The sequence below is a fragment of the Miniopterus natalensis genome, chromosome 6 (genome assembly GCF_054644295.1).
Source record: "Miniopterus natalensis isolate mMinNat1 chromosome 6, mMinNat1.hap1, whole genome shotgun sequence".
NCBI lineage: Eukaryota > Metazoa > Chordata > Mammalia > Chiroptera > Miniopteridae > Miniopterus > Miniopterus natalensis.
Genome location: NC_142086.1, coordinates 46,804,541 through 46,827,595, shown reverse-complemented (window position 1 = coordinate 46,827,595; position 23,055 = coordinate 46,804,541). Strand labels below are relative to the sequence as shown.

General features: G+C 35.6%; 1 protein-coding gene across 8 annotated transcripts in view; it reads left to right on the top strand.

The window, feature by feature from the left end:
- The window catches only part of LRCH3 (leucine rich repeats and calponin homology domain containing 3), an 82,756-nt gene that overhangs the window by 14,428 nt on the left and 45,273 nt on the right, over nt 1-23,055 (top strand). For all 8 annotated transcript variants that reach the window (XM_087818199.1, XM_087818197.1, XM_087818201.1 and 5 more), the window contains exons 2-4: nt 13,925-14,069; nt 15,033-15,159; nt 17,999-18,104. In XM_087818199.1, the coding sequence (XP_087674325.1) occupies nt 13,925-14,069; nt 15,033-15,159; nt 17,999-18,104 (378 nt within the window). The remainder of the gene's footprint in view (nt 1-13,924; nt 14,070-15,032; nt 15,160-17,998; nt 18,105-23,055) is intronic.

The following is a 23,055-nucleotide window of genomic DNA, read 5'->3' as shown; positions in this document are numbered from 1 at the left end:
CCTGATGTCCAGACGTATTTAGTTGCCTACTTGATATTTTCACTAGATATCTAAATAGGCGTCTCAAATGTACGTTGAGTAGAAAGGATTCTTGATTTGTTTCCACTACTCCCTTCCCCCTAAAAAAGAGGTAGAGAGAAGGAACTAACAACCCATTCTTATAGTAAATGACACTATCATTTTTTTATTGAGATAGAATTCATCTCAGTGTTGAGTAATTGATGCCATTACTCCACCATCCATGTATCTAAGTCAAATATCTCAGGCCTCAAACCTGGGAGTCATTCTTTATTCTCTCTATTTCTTCCATCCTCCTCAATCTATTAGCAAATCATATCTACTTCAACATATCCTAACTCTATTCACTTCTCTCTGTCTCTCCTGCTGAAACTCTAGCTGAAGCCCCATAATCTATCGTCATGAGCTACTGCAGTAGCCTCAAAACTCATCTTCCTATTTCTGCTCTTACCACTTGAAAGCATTCTTCATACAGCAGTCAAAAATGGTAGTATTTTTAAAATGTCAATCAGATCATGTCACTTCTCTTTAAAATCAAACTAACAAAATGCCATAGTAGTTATGCACTGCCTTTTGTATGCCTTACCAGAGTCAAAAAGCCTGTGTGTGACCTCTGCCTACTTCTTAAGCCTTAACTGAATTCATTCTTGGACCTAGCTCATTAAATTTTAATTCACTTACACTTTTCTTCTTTCTATTCATTAAACACATCAAACTTGGTTTTCCTTCAGGGCCTTTGTACTTGATATCCTCTATTCATGGAATTCCCTTTCTTCAAACCTTTGTCTGATTGTATGTCTCTCATTTTTTTTAGATTTTAGCTCAAATATGAGTGAGTACATATAAAGCACTTAGGAGTAATTCTTGGTGCATAGTAAATGATCAGTAAATGTTAACCCCCCTCTCCCTCAAAACTTACTGCTTGGAGAGGTTCATGATAAATCTGTCTAGGTGCCGTGAGTCACTTTTCTTCAGTGTTGCTCTTTATTTCCTTCATACTATGTCCCTATTTATTGATTGTTTACTCCATTATAATACAATCTTCAGTAGAATAGCAACCTTTTCTGTCTCTATCTCCAGTGTTTACAGTAGTGTGTGTCATATAGTATACCCTCAGTAGACAGTAGACTTTTAAATAAATGAATGAATGACCCCCCTACTCCATGTATTTATCATAAACCTGTTTAGGTCTGCTAGCATTAAATTCTTTTAGAATTGTGTGGGTTTTTTGATGTCTGAAAAATCATTATTTTGCCTTCCTTTTTTCACTGGGTATAGAATTCTTGCTTGGCAGGGTTTTTTCTTTTCCATTTCAGCACCTTAAAAGTGTCATTGCATTGCCTTCTTACTTGCATAATTTCTGTTGAAAAATCAACCTTCAGTTTCTTCTGTTCATTATACATTTAAGATAACATTTGTTTCTTCTCTGGCTGCTTTTAAGTTTTTTCCCCCTTTATCTTTGATTTTCTGCAGTGTGATTATGTTGTGGCTTTCTTTGTATTTATCATGCTTGAAGCTTGCTTAGGCTCTTCCATTTGTGGACTGAAAAATTCTTAGTCATTATTTGGTTTCAGAAAAATAAGTTTTTCTATTTTCTTGGTTGATAAATACTATTCAGAGTTATTATTCTTTTATTTGTTTTGTTGTTTGTTAATCTTCACCTGAGGATATTTTTTCCACTGATTTTTTTAGAGAGAGTGGAAGGGAGAGAAGGAGAGAGAGAGAATGAATCATTGATGTGAGAGAGACACATTGATTGGTTGCCTCCAATAGATTGGAGGCCAGGGAGCATGAGTAGCTCCTGTCTCTTTTCATTTTAAGTTTTCAGTCTTCCTATTTTAAGATCTGAGGAAAAATCCAGTCCAGTGGCATGACACAGTACAAGTATACCATCATTATGTAACCTATAATGTATGGATTTTAAAGGTGATATTTAGTAAGAATCTCTGTCTGAAGAGTTAATTTAATGATGGTATATAATATCTCTACTATATAGTATTTTTTAAAAAGTCCTTTATTTTTACTAGGATAATGGAGTTGCCTGTTAATCATGTACTTATTTTTCAGAATTTTATAATAAATTATATTATTATGGTATAATAGCATTATGTGTAAGTTTATTCTTGCATGAGCTTTGAATTGAGAGAAATCTTGGTTTGAATTTCAGTTCACTTAATAGTTTTGTGTGACCTGTAGACATGTTTTCTAGTTTTCTTAAATGGCAGTTTCCTCATCTGTGCAATTTCTGCCACATAAGGTTTTGTGGATTATATGACATTGTAGCCATATGGAGCAATTAATAAATGTTCCAGTGCTTATATGTGCTGAGCAAAAGTTTGCTTCCTTTATTGTTTCCTTTCTTTTCTTTTCCCTGCTTCCTTCATTGCCACATTATTTATTTATTTATTAGCGAAAAAATATATTGTGTGCCTATAATCTCAGGTACTGTTCTAGGCATGGATATGGCTTTTTGAAGTATGCTTTTAAAACCTAAATTTAAAACCAATTTCAGTTTGTTATAAAATGTTTTTAATTTTTTATGGAATCATAAAATATATGTAACAGGATTAAACTGATACATTATACTGCCATAGTTCTAAACTGATATGTTCCACCCAATATAAAAGATAAAGATGGTTGACTGGTTACTGCTACTGGTAATTGGTATCATGTTTTTATGTTGATGTTATTTTCTGTAATGTATTATTTAATCTCCTCCTGAAATGTACTTTAAGAGTTTTAGTTTGATTTTTTTTTTTTCTTCATTTTTAAGGATTTCTTTTCAAACTTCTGGAGAAATTCTTTGTTTTAGTTACCTTTAGATTTTTTTATTATTTAAAGTGAGAATTTATCAAATAATAATTTTATGTTTGGCAGCAAAGTTTTCATCATTATACTTATAAAATACCTTTTTCCAAAGAAAGGCTTCTTACTCTTTTTCATTTTACAATCTTTACATTTCACAATAAAGTGACTTTTGTATCATCCCAATCCAGCATATGTCACTAACAAAACAAGACTAGAAACCAGGTCTTCAGACTACAAGGATAGTTCTCTTAGCTAAATTAGAGTTCTAAGTTCGATTTAATTTTTCATTCCTCTTGTTGAATTTTTAAAATTTTCTCATGGCCCAGCTTTGGAAATATGTACCAAATTTTATGAGCCTACGTACATTTTTTAGCATCCCACTCTCCTAGGATATGTGGAAAACATAACTGAAAAAGAGCTATTTTTTTCCTAAGTCATTCAGTATACATTATTGCTTTTTCTGAGCAAATGTATGCAAACTGATAAAACATGGTATATGGGCTTTCTTAGACTTTAGCCTTTTTTTTATATATATATTTTTCAATTGCAGTTTACATTCAATATTGTTTTGTATTACTTTCAGGTATACAACATAGTGGTTAGACAATCATGTACTTTACAAAGTGATCCCACTGATATTTTCAGTACCCAACTGGCACCCTACATAGTTATTGCAATATTATTAACTATATTTCCTATGCTGTATAGACTTTGGTATTATTATTATTATTACTTTAAATATATCTTTATTGATTTCAGAGAGAGGAAAGGAGAGGGGGAGAGAGAGAGAAATTTCAATGATGAGAGAGTCATTGATCGTCTGCCTCCTGCACATCCCCCACTGGGGATCGAGCCTGCAGCCAGGGCATGTGCCCTGACCGGGAATCAAACCACTACCTCCCAGATCATAGGTTGGTGCTCAACTGCTGAGCCACGCCGGCCAGGTGACTTTGGCATTCTTGATAGCTTTTCCAGTAAGTCTTGTTTGTTTGTTTGAGCACCCAGCTACAAACCTTAACTGTCCCCATGTAGATGCAGGCACTGGGCTGGCACCTCTGTAGACAGAGGGTGAATGGAAGGGCAGAAAGATAAACAGTGCATTATAGTGTTATAAAAATGAGACCTTTTCTCTGACAGTAGTAATTCACATTTCAAAAGCTGATGATTGTCAAGCTGATCTAAAAAACTTTATGAGACTGGAAAAATAGCATAGCTGCTTTTTTAAATACTTGGATATCTCTAATTCAAAATTTGTTTTCTCTTGAAATAGCCTTTCATTAATAAGTGAAATTTGTAATTGTTTTTAAATCAGTTCTCTTCTTCAAAATGTGCTAAAAAAACAATGTTCATGAATGCTATTCTAAGCAGGAGAAAAAAAGGGATAATTGTACTATAGTATAAATGAAATTAAAATATTCAGTATTTCAATGAAAAGTAAAAACCCAATTACCCAGATTTAGTTGTGATGAAATAGATGGAGGGAATTGCTTCAGGGGTGGGGAACATCGGCCTGAGAAATCATTTGGTCTGGCCTCACCAAAGAGAAGGAGTTCTAGTCATTACATTAGGGGTGAGTAAATTAAATGTTTGACCAAATATAGCAGGCTAATTTTTAAGTCGATAATTTTGTATGGCCCTCGAATAATGTTATAAATATCCAAATGGCCCTTAGCAGAAAAAAGGTTCCCACCCCTGACTTACATATTTGGACCTTGTCAATAAATAGTCACAAAGTTAAATACTAATTTGTAGTCAGGCAGAGCTTCTTGAGATAATAAAAAAATCTCAGAAAGTAGCTAGAAACATCTTGTTTTAAGATGTGGAGAAATAATGATCAACAAACATTTACATAAAAACAGTTTTTAGAAACTTTACACTACTGCAAAATAAAAGTTTGGGTTTGAAGCAAAATTCCTTTTAAATATAAGCAATAAGACCAAACTGCTATCTAATACAAACTTGGGAAACTTTGGGTATTGTTAGTGAGCTAGAATAGACAAGATTACCAGTGTGATGTTTTAAAACTGCATCAGGACTCCTGGGTTCACTAGTTTTATAGAATGACTGAATTGCAGAATAAAAAGGTTGTTTGGGTATCACTTTGTCGTAGTCCTTTTGTTGAATAAAATAGCTTTTTGTTTTTATCAATAAGATCATCAGTTTGATTTCACAATTACGTTATGAAGAAATAATTTCTAGAGAACTGTTAAAATTATAAATAGGGTAATGATAATACATTTGACCATGATTTAAATTCTGTATATATTTTAGAGAGAGAGAGTTTTATGATAATGTTAAATTTTAAACAAATGCTTATTTCATGCAGTTACAATAAATTAAACCTCATTGCAAATAAATTATTTTTTTCTTTTTTTAATATATCTTTATTGATTTCAGAGAGAGGAAGGGAGAGGGAGAGAGAGAGAGAGAGAGAGAGAAACATCAATGATGAGAATCATTGATCGGCTGCCTCCTGCACGCCCCCGACTGAGGATTGAGCCCTCAACCCAGGCATGTGCCCTGACCGGGAATCGAACCTGATCGCCTGGATCCTAGGCTAACACTCAACCGCTGAGCCACACCCAGCCGGGCACAAATAAATTCTTTATAATATCATGACCAGATTTTCTAATCCTAGCAAAGGCCACAATGAAGTAGCCCAGACATCCTGCCATTAAAGTTTATTGTGATGAGATTGTAATAAATTTGCTCAAAGTGTTCATAAAATTCTAACTTTTAAGGTGCTATAGAGAAACATAAGAGGATATCATTGACTCATGTAAAAATAGGACTGTTTTGCCCTGGCCAGTGTGGCTCAGTGGTTAGAGTGTCAGCCTGTACATTGAAGGGTCTCAGGTCTGATTCTGGGTAAAGGGCACGTACCTGGGTTGTAGGTCTATCCTGCTGCCAGTTGGAGGTGTGTGCGCGGGAGGCAACTAGTGTGTCTCTGTCACATCGATGTTTCCCCCCTCCCCCTCCCTCCCTCCCTCCCCCTCTCCCCCCCCCTTCCATTCTCTCTAAAAATCAATGGAGAAAATATCCTCACTCCTCAGGTGAGGATTAAAATAAAAGATTTTTAAAAATTACTGTTTTAATCATAATATATGCTTTTTACTTTCTAACTGATAAAGCTAAGACTTGCCTCATAATGAGTCATATTTAGCATCTCTGTAAATGCTGCTACATGAAAGTAAAAATGAGGAAAAGAAATTGTGATACATTTATGGCTTTCATAGAAAAATACGTATTTTCTGAGTCCTATCAAGTGGTCATTATTCAGTATAAATTCTAATATTTAAACAAAACAAAACATTAATGGATTTTTCTCTAATTGCCTGTTTCCAACACTGCTTTGGAATTCAGTTATCAGCACCCCACTATTGAATCCCTGGGTCTTCCTAGTTTCCATTGTTTATCACTTTTGGGGCTGTCAACTATAGATACTGGATCTTGTTAAAGTATTTGCTTCACTCAATAGTCAAAAAGGCTCAACAGCACATTCTCTTGAAATGTAACTCTAATTTTTTTTCTCTTATTTCAGTAATGACACCATAGTTATGGTAGTCTGAATTTTTATGCACAACACTTAAAGTTAACATCAGGTTAAGTTTTTGAAATTTTTTTCTTAGTCCATGAAGTTTTTGCTATACACCTTGTGCACTCCTATTATTTTCCCCCCTAAGGAATCTAGAGATTTCTTCAAGGCCGTTGCTTTCTGAAAAGGAATAGTAATCTTATGACAGGCTATTTGTCTTTTCTTTCTGCCTTTCCAAACTACTGCGGAGTGGTCAGAGTCTTAACCCTACTACTAGTCCTCCTCTGAACCCACGCTAGCAGGAGGGTAAAGGGTGCCTCTCCATACGGTGGTGAGGGGGTGACGTTACTTCTGGCAGGCATAAAAGTCCTGGTTCCCTACTTGGACTTCTTTGGTACCACACCAGTGGACACTGGAGAGGAGCCACCCAAATGCCAAGTTACAGCCTTACAAGGATGGAAGTTTGACTCCTCGCTCAGCCTTTGCTGGCGTGGGTGGGGGTGGGGGTGGGGGAGAGGGAGGCTACAGTTTCTGAGGCGTTTTTCTGGAGTAGAGCAGTTACTGTCTAAAAATTTTCTCTGTGTAGTTAGCAGGAGGAACAGGAAAAAGTACATCTGCTCCATCTTCTCAGAAGCAGAAGGCACTAATTGGGATTTAAAATTATATAAATTCACTACCTTTGATAAAAATAAAAATTAATAAAAGAAAACCTACCATTTTATATAAAAATAATTTGACTATAGAATGAAACGCCTTAGAAACATTCTCATTTCTGACCTTCCTGGGTTTTATAATTTTGTTAATAGTTAAAAAAAATGATTTTTATTACGTTCTCTCTCAACAGAATTTTCATGGGAATGGCATAGTGGTTGCAACATAAAGGAAATACCTAAGTGTAGAGTGTGTTTTAAATCTGACCAGTTTGAAGAAAGTTTCAAAAGTGTAGCAAACTTCTGTCAGTCATCACCGTATCTTCGTTTAATGGGCAATTATTTATGTTCTTTCTCCCTTGCATTTGTTAGCTGTGGGAAGTACCATGAACGGTAATAGTTTTCAAATCATATTTAAAACAATTACTTTTATATAATTCTTTAGGGGCTTGTCCTTAAGAATTTCACTTTTTATTTATTGAATTATTTCATACTGAGTGTGTATTTTAGAAATTTTTTATAGCTTGTATTTACCGTTTATTTATATGTTGAAGGATATTATTCTTAAAATACTCTCTTAAATTTCACATTGCTCAGTGTAAAAAACCTCTTTTACAGCATATTTGTTACAGTCTCAGGCCCTTTTAAATTCATAGCCGTGCCTGTTCTCATAGAAAGGGATAGTTACTGTGTATGTGGGTATTGCATAATGGGCTTTATTTGGTAACAATGATGTCATTGCGTGGGATGGCCTGAAGGAGTTATTAGAAGAACATAAGACTTTTGACTGCTAGCATTTCTTAATAAATGCCATACTGTTGAAAACATTAATTTGTGTTTAGACTGGAATGAACCTGGGTTTTCCTGGCTTAGCTGTAGAGATTGAAATGAATTCTACTGTCATATCTACATAGCTGAATGGAATGAAATACTAAACATTTTTCTCTCTAGGAAAGAGAAATGAAATTAGGAAGAGGTTAATAAATAACTGACATTCTTTGTTACACAGTTTTGAGACTAACTTTTGAGATTTGACTTTCAAGAATACTTTGAATTTTTGTTTCTGTAATTTCTGTATTTAATTTATTGCTAAGGTGTAAGATATAGTTATTAAGAAAAGTCCATAATTTTAGAGATTTTTAAGATGCATATCAATAAAAAGAGGCAGATTACATTTATTTTTTACTTTGAGTACTACACATGATTTTTTAAAATGTGATGAAGTATACATAACATGGAGTTTACTGTTTTCACCATTTTTAAGTGTAAGTTCAGTGGCATTAAGTACACTCACATTGTTGTGCAACCATTACCCTATATCCATTTCCCGAACTTGTCATCTCATTAGCTCCTTTACCCACACCCTCCCTGGTAATCATTCTCCTTTCTCTTTGAATTGGACTGTTCTAGGCACCTCATGCAATATTTGTCCTTTTGTGTCTGGCCTGTTTCTTTTAGCACAATGTTTTCAAGGCTCATCCATATCACAGCATGTATCAGAAGTTCATTCTTTTTTAAGGCTGAATATTACTGTATTGTATGCACATACCACATTTTGTTTATCCATTCATCTGTTGATGGGCATTTGAGTTGTTTCCACCTTTTGTCTATTGTGAATAGTGCTGCTATATGTATTGGTGTACAAATACCTTTTCCAGTCCTGCTTTCAGTTCTTTTGAGTATATATTCAGAAGTGTAATTGCTGGATTATAAACATAATTTTATGTTTAATTTTTTTAAGAACTGCTGTATTCTTTTCAACAGCGGAACCATTTACATTCTTACCAGCAATGCCCAGGGGTTCCAGTTAATCCGGATCCTCACTAACACTTGTTATTTTCTGGCTTTAAAAAAATAGTAGCCACCCTAACTGATGTGAAGTGATAGCCCATTGTGGTTTTCATTTGCATTTCCTTAATGATTAGTGATGTTGAGTGTCTTTTCATGTGCTTATTGGTGATTTGTATATCTTCTTTGGAAAATGTTTATTCAAGTCCTTTACCCATTTTTTAATTGGGTTTTGTTTTTTGTTGAGTTGTGGAGTTTTTTAAAATACATATATATCTGGATATTAATCTGTTACCAGATTACCCATTTTATTTTTACTTTATGTTGCAGAGGGTTGTTAGTGGTGTGGGTGTAACCTGACCTAGTCTGTATGTTTCCTGCGTTTCCTCTACTACTGAAGATCCTTTAGTCAGGTATTCTGTTAGATGCTAAAGATAAAAGCTCTTGGTTTCAAGGAACTTAAAATCAAATGAAAAATTACAGTACTGTATGATAATTACTATAGTAGAGTAAAAGAAACAGTGGGAGAATCCTTTGAGTGACTAGACAAGTCAAGGGAAGTATAATGAGGTTATGTTGAGGAGGCTCTTGAATGATGGGCAGGAGTTTATCAGGATATTAAGATTAAGAGGGTCACTAAGGTTAAGCAAGAATCACTGGCATATATGACTTTGAGAAGCTGGGAGGGAGAGAGAGCCAGCCCGTCAATGAGAAAGAAGTTAAGAACATTGTAAGATGAGCTGATGTACTACAAAATGTCTTCCTGTGTGTATACATTTGTGATGATAAGCAATACACAATGGCCAAAACACCTGTTCTTTTAATTAAGAGGTTTCAGAAAGATATCCTTTGGTCCCTTTCCCTGTGTGCTTTAGGTAACCTGCACATACATAAAAACTGGAAACAACTGCAAGAACTCCACATAGAACTTAAGTTCAAGTTGACCTGTTGTGGTGTGGAAAACTTTTAAGTTCAAAATATTTGTATTAATTGGTTCAAACGGAATTTAACTTATTTTGATTGTGAGTCAGATAGGTGGTTCCTTTTTTCAGAAATGTCACCACATTATTTCTTCTGATAGCTTACATGAAAATAGGGAGAAGAACAGAGGGGCAGAGGAGAGTGTGAATTAGATAAGGTGGGTCAAAGAAAGTGATCGATCTTAAGCACCTTAGTATAAAGTCAGACGCCTACCAGTCTGAGAAAAAAGAAGGGTGCTTTCTGACCCTTCTTAGGGAGAGTTAGGAAGAGTTGAGAATGGTGATTTTAACAGTTTGACTACATCTGATTGAACAGGTAATGGGTGAGATAGACAGGAAAAAAGTACCTCTCAGCATGCTTCTTACCTGCAAATAAAATAATTGAAAACATCTTACTAAAAGTGCTAGAGAGGGAGATTCTGAAATGTTCTAGAGGTTAAGACGGTAATAAGTGGTAGAGGTAGCACTAAAGGCTATGTCATATGTCCCATTTAAGATAAAAGTTTGCTCTAAATAGTATTGTTTCAGGGTATGGTTTTGAAAACTTTATTGGCAGAGTGTAAGATGAGTAGTGTTTCAAGATGAAAGAAAATATTGTATGAATTGGACCACAGTTTAGGATGCTCTTTATAGACTCTAAAATTGAGTTTGTTTTTCAGTATTTTTTGAAACCAGAATCTATTCTAGGCAAAAATTCATATTCTTTCCTATGAGAGCAAAGAGGGTATTTTAAGTTGGTTGACATAATTTGCTTTCTCTGCATTATTTGAAAAGGAAAAATATCTAGTATATTTGATGATATCTAAAAATAAGTGAGGGGGAAATTAAATTAGAAAATTGCAGGAATGTGTATATGTGCATACCCTTTTTCGTCAAGATTTGAGGTTAACATTTAGTGACCTTTGTCGTCATATATTCTTAACTTCAACTAACAAATTTTACTGCAGATAGCCCCTTGTATTTATGGTGATTTAAATCCTTTAGGTACCCCTGCTACCTATCACATTACTGCAGGTTATAGTTTCTTTCATTGTTCTGCGAGAACAGAACTAGGGTGCCCTTTTCTCCAGCCTTTAATAGCAATTTTTTCATTGCCCTCCAGCCTCCACTAACGGGAGGTCCCTTAGGGCCACTGCCTGCTGCCTCATTTTAAAAATGCCAGATGTTTTAGGTTTTTGTGAAAGCAGCACTCCACTTCCAGGTACCAGTTTCTGTTGTGCTTTTTTATTGCTGTGTGACAGACCACTACAAAGCTTAGTGGCTTACAAAAACCAAGTCATTTATTCTGAGATTTCCCTTGGGATTGGTGGCTTTCCTTTCTTCCCTTCTGCTCCTCACCACCACCCACCAAGCCTGACTTGCCACAGAAGTTTCCGTTACATGAGGGTGAGAAATAGCTGATTCCAAAACTGGGGCACGGAAGTTGTAATGTAAGACTGGAACATCTTATTGTGCCAGAATATAAGGAAATGCTAAAAAAGAAAATGAAGATGGCGTGTCAAACATATACAGGAGCTAGCCTGAAATAGGAAGGGTAATATCATAAATTTAAAACATTTTATACTTATGAATGGAAAAAAGTTTGTCATTGTTTTATGTACCTGAAATACTTTTTTTAATAGTTGTAACCTATCTCAGCTTTTTTAAAATTATAAAATATCTATAGTTTGATACATATGCTAGTTTTCCCCTCAGACGTATTTTATTTATTTAATCAATCCTCACCCAAGGATATTTTTTCCATTGCTTTTCAGAGAGAGTGGGTAGTAGGGGGAGATTGATGTGAGAGAGACACATCGATTGGTTGCCTCCCTCGCGCACCTTGACTGGGGCTGGGGATCGAGCCTGCAACCGAGGTATGTGCCCTTAGGTGAAATCAAACCTGGGACCCTTCAGTCCTCAGGCTGACACTCTACTGAGCCAATTCTGCTAGGGCTAACTTTTAAAATTATACAAATAAAATTTAAATAATAATTGCACTTTGTATTAAAGAAATTATTTACAAAGTGATTTGGTAGGACATTTTTAGTTTCAAATACTTGATGGTCTCTTTACTTGGGCTTTAACTTTTTCCTAATGATGGCATTTTAGCAAGATGGTAGACTTTCCCAACTTCAGTTAGCAACTGTCACTTCAGAGTAAAGCAGCTCTGGGGCTCACAGGCTAGTAGGACCTGTTGGGGGGTATGTGAGTCTGTGGTCCAGATGAAAACAAGAGGCAAAATTCTATGGGGCAATTATCAAAACTTGAGTCATCAGGAAGAGCTGTGCCTGGGGGAATGGAGTGAGATGTGGGGGAGGGGCAGGGTGTTCCATAGCATTTTAGAGGTTGCTTCTATGCTTCCATTGTTTTGGTGTTAATTCTAGCATCTTGACTTGAGCTCCAAGTGTGAGGCAAGGTATGAATTGGCAACGGAACTCCAGCAGCCAGAGAGGATTAACAAAGATACCTAGAACAAGTGACGTCAGTGAAATAGAGCTATTAGAAGAGATAGATGACAAGTTTAACAAGCAAAACAAAACAAATTATCCTGAGATTCTCAAGAGAGACAAAGTGACATCCTTCTAATCGTAGCCTAAAAGAATTAAAAAGTGAGGGGAAAAACTCTTCTATATATTAATTTGTGGAGAGGATCATTATTGTTGAGAGTTAAATTCATGGTCTGGGATGTTAAGTAGAAAAGTATGTCAGAACAGAAAAAAACATAAAGGAGAAAGCACTTTGAGGCAATGCAACAACTAAAGATATAATAGAGGAGAATTTCTCTGGTTTAAAGAAGAATTGAAAGAGCCTACTGAGTTCCAGACTAGAGGGTTGGGGGTGGTTCAGAGACAAAAAACAAGCTGCTTACAAAAGAAAAATGATCAGGTATGTGGTGGACTACTCAGTGCCACACTGGAAACTAGAAGGTAATACAATAACATCTACAGATTACTGACAAAAGAACTGTACCTATTCGTAGCCAAAATACCATTCACTTGTTATGGTGAAAGCAAGATATTTGCAGATATGCAGGAATTCGGGTCCTCTATTAGAGGGAAAGTTCTCAGTAAAGAATTCTTACTAAATAATTTCCAACGGAGATTTTAAGATGTCAGAAGAAGAGAGAAAGCAGTGGTGAGCAAATGAATCTCACAGTATATTTTATTAAATCTAAATGGGTAGTGATAGAATGTATTTCAGCGCATTCCTTTGTCCTCTGCATTTTTGAAAGTTTGCAGCTGATCCAGAAACTTGATTCGATTAGGTTCTTGTCCCTTTCACAAGACCAAAAGTGATATTCTGTTCTTCTAGTGGGAAACATATATATAATTTCTGATTGACTATTTGTAAGGATAATAGCCATTAATACTCAATTCTAGATCCAGTAATTCGAGGGTTGCAAAATGGTGATATTCTATCATTTTTCATTTGTAACTAAACACATGTATAGGTGCGTCCCTTTTCTCTTTGGTTACTCAGTTTATATAGAGAAGGCAAGGTAAATGTTTGATTTTCCCCTTTATCAGTTTACAAGATAATGAATTAATTCTCTATTGCCTTTTGGAGGTGGAAGGGAATGTGTCATTATCAGCTTGTATAATTCAGTATGTATGATAGCTGTCAATCTGTTACAATTGTTATCTTTATTGAAGTTCAAATTGTCTCATTTTTGGCCAGTGAAAGCAGAGCTGGTTCTTGAGTCCTTTGACATGACCCTGATTATCTTTGGTAAAAAAAGGAAGAGTATTCTTTGTTTGGCTTTGTTTTAATTTGCTTTTCTAAAAAATTCTCAGAATGGTGCCTGTTCTTTTGCAAAGTTGGATTTTAGGGATCCATCCATTTCCTTGGATAGTTGGTACCTAGTATGATCTTTGATATAATTTGTAGGCAGATATGCCTTAGAATTTGTGTTACTTGCAAAGAATAATGGTTTTATTTTTTAGTGTACGTGGAGACTCAAAAGGAATCAGTACTTCCCAGCAACAGGTGTAGAGGCATGAGTTAAAATGGTCTATTCAATTAATAAAAATTAGAATACTTATTCTGGATCAGTCCCCACATTAGGAACTCTTGGCAAGTCAAACATTCACAAAAACTGCCTATTTAACATTTCAATAAAATAAGTCCCAAGGATTGATTTTAAACTTTATTTTTTCTTTCAGATCTTTCACGAAATCGCCTCTCAGAAATTCCCATAGAAGCATGCCATTTTGTTTCTCTTGAGAATCTCAACTTATACCAAAATTGTATTCGGTATATACCAGAGGCAATTCTAAACCTGCAAGCTCTAACATTCTTGAATATTAGGTAAGATGTTTTTCTTTTTGGTTTTATGTAATCTTTTTGATTTTCTGTTCCCTTTCACTAAAATTTACATTATCTTTTCATATCAGCAGTTTTATACATGTTCTTAGGCTAAATTAACAGTATTTCCTATGTCCCTCTATTTTCTCCCTCTGTCTGTAATCATTGACAGCTCTAATAGCCATTAGCCTGATAGGCTTGCAGCAGTCTTGTAGCAGTGGTTCTCCGATTACGTTTTGAGATAGGCTTCATCAAATGAGAATAGTAGACCTTTAATTACTTCATTTGGTTCTTGCGATTATGTATTTTTTTGTATTGAGTTCTGAATGTATAAATGCATTTCAACTCCATTTTTTTACATCTTATAACAATTCTTTTGTTATTTTATTTTAAGTGTTCATTGGAGAAAATGAGCAAATGAAATATCCTTTGGAAATAATTTTATATGTAATAATTTTATTGTGCAGTTTCCATACTTCTAAAACTCATTTTGCCTCTCAGAATATACTGTAATGAGGAGGAAAGTAGATTACAAACACTTTTATGTTTATAGCTCTTCTTTGAAAAGAAGAGGAAAGGATGATAATTTTTTACCCTATTTTTAAATTATTTTTTCTTATATACATTTAACTTCAATAAAATAGTATGTTGTTATTTGTATAACACTTTGTTATTTACAAAGGTGTTTTATGGTACAAGAGCTCTGTAAGATAGGTAGAGGAGAAGCTAAGATTCTCAATTTACAGATGAAGAATCTGTATAAGATACAGATAGGTTAAATGCTGTGCCTAAAAATTACAAAGCTGACAAGTGAGGAAATATAGGCTAGAACTCAAATCTAAAATTCTGTTTGTTTCTTGCAAGACTTATATTTGTTATTTTACTGAGTATAGAATGGAAAAGATGGAAATTTTTTTCTTGAGTAGTGAGCTCTGATTCTTCTCTTTTTCTGCTTACCCATTTTAGTCGGAACCAACTGTCAACACTGCCAGTACATTTGTGTAATTTACCATTGAAAGTCTTAATTGCTAGTAATAACAAATTGGTCTCACTTCCAGAAGAAATTGGACATCTCAGACATTTAACAGAACTTGTAAGTTAATATTTTATTTTTTGATTGTCCCACACACACATATATATATCCATAGTTATACCATACTCTTTTATATGAGTAAAGATCCATTATTGAGGTGTATTTTTAAGTTATTTTCAAGTATTGATAATGAAGTTTCACTGATTGATCAGTACTCAAGTGCTTCAGCACAGAATTAAGACGGAACTGAAAGTACAAGTCTGAAAGGCTCACATGGAGTGGGGAAAGGTAATTAGAATTGGATTCTGATCAGTATTAAGTGATTTCTATGTTATTAAACTTTTGAGGTATAAGTTAATAATTCATTTGAACTTTTCTAATTAAGTCTTGTTAATAACTTTAATATTCTGATTTTTGGTTAACCCCTGTAGGGAAATGGAAACTACAGAGGTCAGGCTCACCCCCCCCCCCCCCCCATATACTATCTTCAGAACCTATCTCCCACTCTAAAGTGAGCTATTCTTTATTGACTTCTATTTTTAAGAAGTTTGATCTTCACCTACCACTCCTTGTTACTCTTGAGCACTTGCATTCCAGGCATGGCAATAAAACTTTTCTCTTTTAATCACCACAGTAACATTACCAATTGAGTACTGTAATTGTCATATTACAGCTGAGGAAACTAGCACTCAGGTTAAGTAATTTGCCCAAGGTTCCATAATTGAAGTAGAATTGGAAACCGGTCTAACCTTAACTGCAAAGCCCATGCTTCATATTTCTGAAATGGTCAAATACAGTTACGCCCATTGAGATTTGGGGGTAGAGTTCCATGTAGGTTTATTAACAAAGATGAATATCATAAAAAACAAATACTGTACACATAAAATCTAATTGGACCACATATTAGCTGACTTTTTCAGGTATATTATGCATATAAAAGTCACATAAAAATTCACAAATATATTAAATCTAGAGTCTGGATACTAGACCACTGTTTATTTAGAGCAAGTTAGATCTAGGAAATAGTCCAAAAATGTATATTTGTTTACATTTCTTCAGAGCTTGGGTTAATAACATGAACTTGTAGTAAATTATACTCAAATGATTGAAATTCCTGGCTTTCAAACAATTTAAACTTTGTTTCCACTTATTGAATCCTAAATACTTAAAAGATAGACATGTCTCGCAAAAGGTGCTTTTAGCTTTCTTCAAAAGAGGTGAGTTGATATCCTTAGTTATGCAAACAGCTTGTGGTAGAGTAAGAATTAGTAATCCTAACTCTCTGATTCCTACTTGATGGTCTTTCTGCAACGTCCTTATTCATTTCTTAGTGAAAGTAAACTGCTGTCTTTCAACATACACATTTTCTGAGAGAAATATTATAGATTGCTATTACCTCTGGCTCAGGCTCAATTTTCCTACCCTTTCATATCTTTTAGAACCCTTTTAACTTTGATGCCTAGAGCATTGGACTAAGAAGTCTAGCTTCTAATTCTACTTAAGTCATTAATTGATAGAAAAATCAAAAATAGGATTATTTTTTTAAAAAATGTTTTGGGAAAAATTTTAAATAATATTTGAAGCTTATTGAATTTTTTGATAAGTGGTCTTTTCTAATAGTAAGTCTATTGTTTTTTGTTTGTTTTTTAATGTTTTTAATGATTTCAGAGAGAGGAAGGGAGAAGGAGAAAGAGATAGAAACATCAATGATGAGAGCCATTGATTGGCAGCCTCCTGCATGCCCCTTCCTGGGGATCGAGCCCGAAACCCCGGCATGTGCCCTGACTGGGAATCAAAACATGACCTCCTTGGCTCATAGATTAACACTCAGCCACTGAGCCCCGCTGGCTGGGCCTATGAGTATTTTCTTTTTATTCCTATATTGAAGGAATTTTAAGTGTTAATGTGGCATCTTGACACTTTTATTAACCTAGGCAGCTTCCTGCTATTACACATGGGTTTACCATTATTCTGGTTGGTCTCAGAATTATGGAATCCTGGGTACATCAGGATTGAAACCTAAAGGCATCTCTTTTTAGAACCAGTGGAATGAGAATCAAGCTGTTACTAAGATACCAGAAGGCCTACCTAATATATGTATTGGAATCAGGTCGATCAGGTGCTAATAAAGCAGTATCTATTTTTCTATATCCTTTTGCGTTATGTATACTTTATTATTTTCCCCTCTCTTTGATAAGGAGTGATATGAGTCATATTCAGTGCATTTTTATCTTATATTCTTGAATAGTTGAACTGGTATTTTGAAAATAGGATTTTTTTTCCATATATGTGGAATTTTTTTTTTTTAATTGATTTGAGCTGGTGGGGGAGATTGAGAGAGATTTGTTGTTCCACTTATTTATGCTTTCATCAGTTGTTTCTTATATGTGCGCTGCCTGGGGATCGAACCTGCAACCTTGGCATATCGGGATGATGCTCTAACCAACTGAACTAGCCAGCCAGTGCTTGAAAATAGGATATTTTTTCAAATAATTTGGTTGTAATTTTTATCATTTTTCTTCTAGTTTTATTAGAACAATATAAAATAAAATAAAATATTGTCCTAAATAGCTGTTTTTATACTTTTCCCTATTTTACCTTTTCACCTACATTGTTATTTGGACTGATCTTCTATGTCTACTTCTTAAATAATTTCATTTTAATTTTCATAAAATGTTAATGTAGATATAGATAAAATGTATAGAATTAGTCAAAAGACTACATTTTTATAATTAAATGTAGTACAAACTATGAAATTATCCTTGGACACAGAATCATAATCTTTTTTACAACTAGGAGGGACTGCAAGTATCTTGTCCAACCTCATTTTGCAGGTAGTTTAAAGCAAGTAAGTTTGGAATTTTAGAATAATTCTTTACTTTGTTTCTTTTTGAAATAGGATGTGAGCTGCAATGAAATTCAAACAATACCTTCCCAAATTGGTAATTTGGAGGCCTTGAGAGACCTCAACATAAGAAGAAATCACTTAGTACGTTTGCCTGAAGGTAAGAAACTGTGAAATAATTGTTTTATTATTACTTATCTTTTTCTTTTAAAGATCTCTCAGATTGCTGGGCATAGGATAAAAATGCATAGAGTTACAGCCAATATTTGAGATATAATGGTCTTTGTAATATGTTACCTCTTCCATTGTGAATTTTAAAATCTTCAATGATAAGTTCCAATATCTGTTGACCAGTGATTGTATTTTTAAACCCTGTCAACTGATATAATTGATAACTCAGGCTTGGGTCACTGAAAGTTTCAATTAGCATGACTACTTGGGAGACATGTGACGTATTTTTGATAAGAGCATAGTTTAGTATAATGAAAAACATTCCTGCAATTAGCTTTGACTTAAAATTGGACTTGACTTGAACTTAATAATTTTATCCTTCACTGGAAATGTTCAAATAGGGGCTAATTAACCATTTAGAGGTGATATATAAAGTGAATAATGAGTAAGAGTGAGAGACTGCACTAGGAGACTGACTATAAGTTCTGGTACATGTATTTGAATGATAACAGTGATTAAACAAATTAAGTATAATTATCAGCCTTTTAAAAATACAAATTCAGGACAGAAGAAGGTATAAAAGAAAGTAAAAATAAGGAGAACCATTAATTTATTAGATCAGATATTTCTTTAATTTCATTATGGAAAAATTCTCATATATAAATGAGAGGGCAATGAATCACCCAGCTACAACAGTCATCAGCTCTTGGCAACTCTTGTTTGATCTAGACTCCCATCCACTTTCCCTTACTCTATCCTTTAGATTAATTTGAAACAACTTACAGAAATTCATCTATAAATATTTCAGAATTTATGACAGTGATTCTCTAGATTCTTTGACAAAACATGACTTCTAGTGAATAATAAATACTGAATTAACTAATGATGCTTTTGCTTTACTGTAGAATCCAAATTCTTACAGCAGTTTGATCCAGTATGATATTTACTGGATATTAAATATCATACACTAGTATGATATTTAGTTCTAACATACTCGTGTAGCTTTGTCATTTTGAATACCATGTAAGCGTCTCAGAAAGTGACTTGCCACTCCACTTTAATACACTTACTGCACCCACACTGTCCAAAATCCTGCATATCTTTCCTCTCACTAGGCTTGTCCAGTTATCTTAGCAGCTTGTATCTTCAGAGCCTTCCTCATTTTTTCCTGGTTCTGCCTTCTGTCACTTCAGGAATGTGAATGAAGACCTCAGCAGAACTGACCAGAATCATGACACAGGACCTCATAACCCCAAATTTTTATCTAGGATTACCCCTCAGCTCAGGACCCACCTACTGTGGCACATACCTCAGTTGCAGGCGCAATCCCCAGCCCCAGTTGGTGAACAACTGGGAGGCAACCAATCGATGTCTCTCACATCGATGTTTCTATCTCTCCCTCTCTCTCTCTCCCCCCCTTCCACTCTCTCTGAAAAGCAGTGGAAAAAATATCCTCGTGTGAGGATTAAATACATACACACACACACACACACACACATATATATTTTTTGCATTCTTTGTTGCCATTTTGATTTTTAAGTTTCATTATCTTTATTATTGAAAATATTATAGTTGTCCCCTTTTTACCCCCATTGATCCCCTCCACCCCGCATCCATCCCATCCCCAGGCCTTCCCTTGACCAGTGTCTGTGCCCATGGGTTATGCTTATAATCATATAAGTTCTTTGATTAATCTCTCCTCACCCACTTCCCCCTCCCCACCTTCCCTCAGTCTGTTCCATGCTTCTAAGTCTCTGGATCCATTTTGTTCATCAGTTTATTTTGTTTTATTATATTCCACATATAAGTGCAATCATGTGGTACTTATTTTTTTCTGCATAGCTTATTTCACTTAGCCTAATACTTTCTAGTTCCCTCCACGCTGTGCCAAAGGATAAAAGATCATCCCTTTTTACAGCTGCATAGTATTCCATGGTGTGAATGTCGTACATCTTTTCCCCCCACTCATCTACTGAAGGGCACTTGAGCTGTTCCAGATCTTAGCTATTATAAATTGCACTGCTATGAACATAGGGCTGCATACGTTCTTTGTGATTGGTGTTTTGGGTTTCTTAGGATATATTCTAGAAGTGGGATCACTGGGTCAAATGGCAGGTCAATTTTTAATCTTTTGAGGAAACTCCATATTGCTTTCCATAGTGGCTACACCAGTCTGCACTCCCACCAGCAGCGTACTAAGGTTCCCTTTTCTCCACACCCTCCTCAGCACTTGGAGTTAGTTGATTTGTTGATGGTAGGTGTGAAATGATACCTCATTGTGGTTTTAATTTGCATCTCTGATTAGCGACTTTGAGCTTTTTTTTTTTTTTTTTTTTTTTTTTTGCTGCAAAAAGCTTTGTTTTCATTTGGTCCAGTGCTTGGGAGAGGGCTCCAGGGTGGTTTAAAGAATGGCTAGGGGCTTTGGGGAAAGGCTCAGATAAAAGCCAGACACCAGGGGAATGCAGAGGCCCCTCACAGGTCTCTGGGCTCCAATGCTCCTAGTCATGCTTAAGGGTGAGCCTTTCAAAAGATCCTTGCCCAGCCCAGCCTGGGGGCTGCCAGCCTGCGGAGGTTAGTCAGGTGTCGCCCATCTTCTTGATGAGTTTCACCGCCTCATCCAGGAAGCGTTTCTCCGGGAGGTCACAGAGATGAGGGTCTGCGCGGGTAGAACCCAGGGCATACAGATCCAAAAGGGCCTGATTCAGGCTCTTCTCCAAGGCCATCGCGGCTTCCATGGCATCCTGGGTTTTGCCCCACTCATCCTGGGAAGGCTTCGTCATGCCCTGGGAGATGATGTGGCCACCGAGTTGGTTTTGCATCTTTAAGAGATGCTCAGTGCCCTCCGCTTCTCCACCAACTGGAGGAGGAAGTGGCCCAATCCCTCCAGAGCCACATTGTCATGGTCAAAATAGAAGCCCAGAGGCCGGCACACGCACGTTGGCCAGGCGGTTGACAGCAGCCTCCACCTCAGTGGCGTAATTCTGACGAATTTGGGAACTCATGGTTGCTCAGCAATAAGAAGTTAAGGTTGAAAAACGGTGTTGGCTGATCTTGGAGGCTGAGGATGGCTGAGGTGGTTCCAAAAGTGGTAACTGGAGATGTTGGAAGGTGGTCGGAGGCTGGAAGAAAGGCGTCCCTGGGTCTGTTCCGTCCAAACGCTGTTGAAGCAAGAGAGATCGTGACTGCCAAGGACACTCTGAGCATTTTTTCATGTCTCTTAGCCATCTGTATGTCCTCTTTGGAAAAGTATCTATTTAGATCTTTTGCTCATTTCTTAATTGGATTGTTTGCCTTCCTTTTGTTAAGTTGTATGAGTTCCTTATATATTTTGGATATTAACCCTTTATCAGATGTGTTGTTCGTTGGCAAATATGTTCTCCCATACAGTGAGCTCCCTTTTCGTTTTGTTGATGGTTTCTTTTGCTGTGCAGAAGCTTTTTATTTTGATGCAGTCCCATTTGTTTATTTTCTCCATTGTTTCTCTTGCCCTAGATGTATCAGCAAATATATTGCTATGAGAGATGTCTGAGATTTTGCTGCCTATGTTTTCCGTTAGGATTTTTATGGTTTCCTGTCTTACATTTAAGTCTTTTATCCATTTTGAATTTACTTTTGTGTATGGTGTAAGTTGGTGGTCTAGTTTCGTTTTTTTGCATGTATCTGTCCAATTTTCCCAACACCATTTATTGAAGAGACTGTCTTGCCTTCTTTGTCAAAGATTTAATTGACCATAATGGCATGGGTCAATTTCTGGGTTCTCTGTTCTGTCCCACTGATCTATGTGTCTGTTCTTGTGCCAGTACCAGGCAGTTTTGATTACAGTGGCTTTGTAGTATAACTCGATATCTGGTATTGTGATCCCTCCAACTTTGTTCTTCTTTCTAAAGGTTGCTGTGGCTATTCAGGGTGTTTTTTGGTTGCCATTTTGATTTTAAACTAAAATTTTAATCAAATAATACGTCATCCAGAAAGTCAAATAATAATAAAAAGTTTAAAGTATACTAGCATTTCTCCTGCCTCAACTATCCCCTCCCAGTTTCAAGGGCCAAAGCATCTACCTTCAATTCCTTTGACACCTTCTACTGGTATTTGCTGATGTATTTCTAATTATGTGCTTTTACAGTCGCTGCTGGATTTATCAACTTTGACACATTTTCTCTAATGCTAGATGAGGATTTAACTTCTGTACATTATCACTGTCATACCTTTACTTCCCTCTTTGCATCTTCTCTGTGTAGTTTTATTACAACTTTTGATTAAATTGTTATTCATTGTTTACATTATTATAGCTATATAAATATTGTTCCCTGCCAATTAAATTAATGTACTCTGATTTAATTTTCTTCCTTGTATATCTTGTTTTTGTTGTTTTTCTAGAGTTAATAATTTCTCTGTTTCTTTTAGTTTGCTTGGTTTTTTAGGTACCTGTGGTTAATTCCTCCCCCTTCATCCAGCATCCGTATTAGTCAGACCAATCAGATTGCCTATCCTTTTATTCCCTGCATATCTCCCTCAGTGAGCCTTTTTTCCTTCCCTTCCGATCTGGGCTGGTCTGTTATTGCTGCCCAGTTTTGTTTGTTCTGTATTGAATACTCTTATTCCTGGACTCCATGTCTTTCTTTTTCTTACTTTTGTAAAAAAAATTCAGCTTTATTGAGGTAGAATTGACAAATAATTCCTCTTTCTTACTTTCTTACTTTCCCTGTTTTGCTGGAGGGCATCTCCAGTAGTTTCCTAAGAACATGTTACAGGAAAACATTTTTTTGCTACTTCACTTGAAAAGAAATATCTTTATTCTATGCTCACCCTGGATTAATAATTTGGTGATAGATTTTAGGTTGAAAATTATTTTCTATCAGGATTTCCAAGTCTGTTTTCACTTTTAACTTTCAGTGTTAAGAATTAATGGTTGATGCCTGGCCGGGTGTGACCCAGCGGTT